The 3,036-nt window shown below is 28.6% G+C and overlaps 1 protein-coding gene across 1 annotated transcript; it reads left to right on the top strand.

Moving 5' to 3' along the window:
• The first annotated feature begins 1,964 nt into the window (after nucleotides 1–1,964).
• LOC103488672 (uncharacterized) lies at nucleotides 1,965–2,640 on the top strand. The gene has a single exon (XM_017044615.2). It carries the CDS (start codon nucleotides 2,051–2,053, stop codon nucleotides 2,429–2,431), a length of 381 nt encoding a protein of 126 aa, XP_016900104.2. The 5' UTR covers nucleotides 1,965–2,050; the 3' UTR covers nucleotides 2,432–2,640.
• The last annotated feature ends 396 nt before the right edge of the window (nucleotides 2,641–3,036 follow it).

Genomic DNA, 3,036 nt, shown 5'->3' with positions numbered 1-3,036 from the left:
CTATTCGTTAAACAAATTTAACATTATATATATATAACTAATTTTAAAAAGATTATAATATTTTTTATCAATTTGAAATAAACTACTATTATAATCTTTTATTCAATAATTATTGAATAAGATCATAACTTTTTTTTATCAGTTTATGTTTAAGGAATAAGAAATCATAAAGTTTTAAAACTTAATTTTTATTCGGCCATCGAGCTTTTTTCTAAAATTATAATTTTTAAGTTTAAAAGATAATTTTAAGTTTTCGAATAAAAAATACCGGACGAATGAAAAATAAAATTGAACTAAATTAGGATTTCTGTTCCTATAATCTCTCTATATATATTGATTTATTAGTACAAAAAGAAGCATGCGGGAAGTTAATCGAAGACACTTAGATGAGCATTAGAGATAGATTTTTTTTTAAAAAAATAATGTTATTTTAAAAAGTAGTGTTAAAAATAGTGTAGAAGAAAAAATATTAACAAAAATAAAGTAAGGAAGTGACAAGGTCCAAGGAATTTTTTTTTTTAATTTTCAAACTAATGATCAAATTTTCCTTAACTTATCTTATTTAATTATATATATTTAATTAAATAAACATAATTAAACAAAGAAAGAATTTTCTTAAATTACGTCAAATTTTCTTATTTAATTAAATATAGGGAAACTAACAAAATATCAAACTATTTACACGCCCTATAACAAATCTCATAAAGTTAGTCACTATTTCTTTTATCGTCTTTTTCTTTTCCTCTTCTTTTTTTCTATGATTTATTTTCATAATCTTTCTTATTTTTAAATTCTTTTCGCTGCGATTTCTTTCTATCGTCTTTTTTCTTTTCTCATTTTTCGATTTCTTTCAATGTCTATTCTTCTTTTTTGATTCATTTTTACATCGTTTAATATTTTCTTCGTCTTTCTTCTTTTCTGATTCTTTTTTACATCGTTTAATTTTTCCATTCATTTTTACATCTAATTTTTCCATTCATTTTTACATCGTTTAATATTTTCTTCGTCTTTCTTCTTTTCTGATTCTTTTTTACCTCGTTTAATTTTTTCATCGTCTTTCTTCTTTTCCTTTTTTACGCTGTGATTTTTTCCATTATCTTTCTTCTTTTCCTCTTTTTTTAAAAAAAAATCTGGAAAAAAATTGGAGTAGCCAAATATAAACGATCCCAAATATAAACGATCCCAAATATAAACGATCCCAAATATAAACGATCCCAAATATAAACGATCCCAAATATAAACGATCCCAAATATAAACGATCGTGTAAAAGAAATAAATTAAATCTAAACTACCAAAAAAATTTAAAAAATGGTTTAGCCAAATCTAAATACCAAGTTTTGAAAAAAAAATCCTTTAGATTTGAGTAACTAAATCTAAACGATTGTGTAACCAAATCTAACCAAATCTCACGTAACCAAATGTTACAAATCTCACGTAACCAAATTAAATGATCGTGTACCAAACAATAGTCAAATCTAAACAATCCCAAATATATTAGTTGAAGGGGCATTTTTGGTATTTTACACCGTGAGTCTCCGAGTCTTTTTTATATTTTTGAAAAGATCCCTTGAATATATATAATTAAATAAGGAAAGAATTTTCTAATTACGTGGTCAAATTTTCAATTGTTCCATATTCAAAAATTTTTCAAGAAAGTCGTGTACCCAAAGTATAAATGATGTGAATTAAGAGACTTCCTTCGGAAAACCCAAATTGACTATAATCTAGGATTATAACATATTTTTTAAATTTCTTTTCATATTATCCTACTTTTACCATTATTTAAAAAAAAAAACCAATTTTCTAAAAATACTCCTTAGTGATAAAATAGATTTTTTAAATATAAGAGACCTTTGATATAAAAGCTTAAAAGAGGTTGGGAAAATTAGATTTTTCTAAAAAGGTTAGTTTTGGAAATAAAAAAAGGTTAAAAATAAAAAAATTCTCCAATATAAAATTATGATTTCCAAATTGTTCAAACAAAGTTCAATGGGAGAAGATAATAGAAGGCGATTTTGAAGCCCTAATAAATACGCCCAGTTCCTCATCATGTCCATTAACCAAAACCACCTCCTCCGCCTTGTTCTTTCCTGCCGGAAAATCACCGCCCAGGTCACCAATCCAGCCACCTCCTCCATCATCGCCATGGCTTCTTCCTCCGAGCAGGAATTCGTCGCCTATTACCGCTCCAAACTCCACCGCTTTCCTCGATCCAACAATTTCTGGGATTCCAAAGTCGCCTCTCGCGTCGGCGTAAAGCTTGGCCACCGTTTGAAGGAGATCGGCGTCTCCGATGTTCGGATTGATCTCGCTGAAGAGCTCTCCCGCCCTATTTACTACCGGAAGATGGTTCTGCCGCTCTTCGATTCTGTTCAGCGCTCCGGCATCGCCGTTGATGGGGTTGAGAAGCTTGGAAAAGGTTCGATCTAGCCTCGACTCTTATTTTTTCCGATCGGAGCTTGTACGTTTCGCGATTGAGATTGAATTTAGGGCACATATAATTGCTTATCCTCCATGTCGATTTATCATACCAATTTTGACTCATTTTCGATCTTTCTTTTGGATTCAAATTGTAATAATATAAATTGTTTTCATAATTAGTGAAAGAAATAGAGAAGAGACCAATTTCCCCTTTGGAATATTGGCCATTTTGTCCTTGGCAGTGTTGAACTGCCTACAGATTATACTTGGCTGAAAAAAACGGTAGCTATTGTAATTAGACAATATTTTTTTAAATAACTCCTAACGTTGATGAATGTATCAAAACAAAACATTGAAGTTTAATTTGATTCAATTATTAATTTGGGATATACAACTCCTCACAGTTTAGGATTTACATGGACATCCAAAATCCAAAATTTTGAGTATAAATTGATATTTTTGCTAATATTTTTTATACATATTATGGTGTTAGCAGAAAATAAAGTATTAATCTCTCTGTCTTCTAGAAATTGAGGGTTTGTTTATTAGATAATATGATAATATTTGAAGAAAAGAGATTGAATGAAAAATATTTGAGGTTTTTTTCTTTTTTA

Source organism: Cucumis melo, chromosome 3, assembly GCF_025177605.1.
Source record: "Cucumis melo cultivar AY chromosome 3, USDA_Cmelo_AY_1.0, whole genome shotgun sequence".
In the NCBI taxonomy this organism is placed as follows: Eukaryota; Viridiplantae; Streptophyta; class Magnoliopsida; order Cucurbitales; family Cucurbitaceae; genus Cucumis; species Cucumis melo.
Note: the sequence above shows the minus strand (reverse complement) of the source record. Positions and strands in the feature narration are given on the sequence as shown.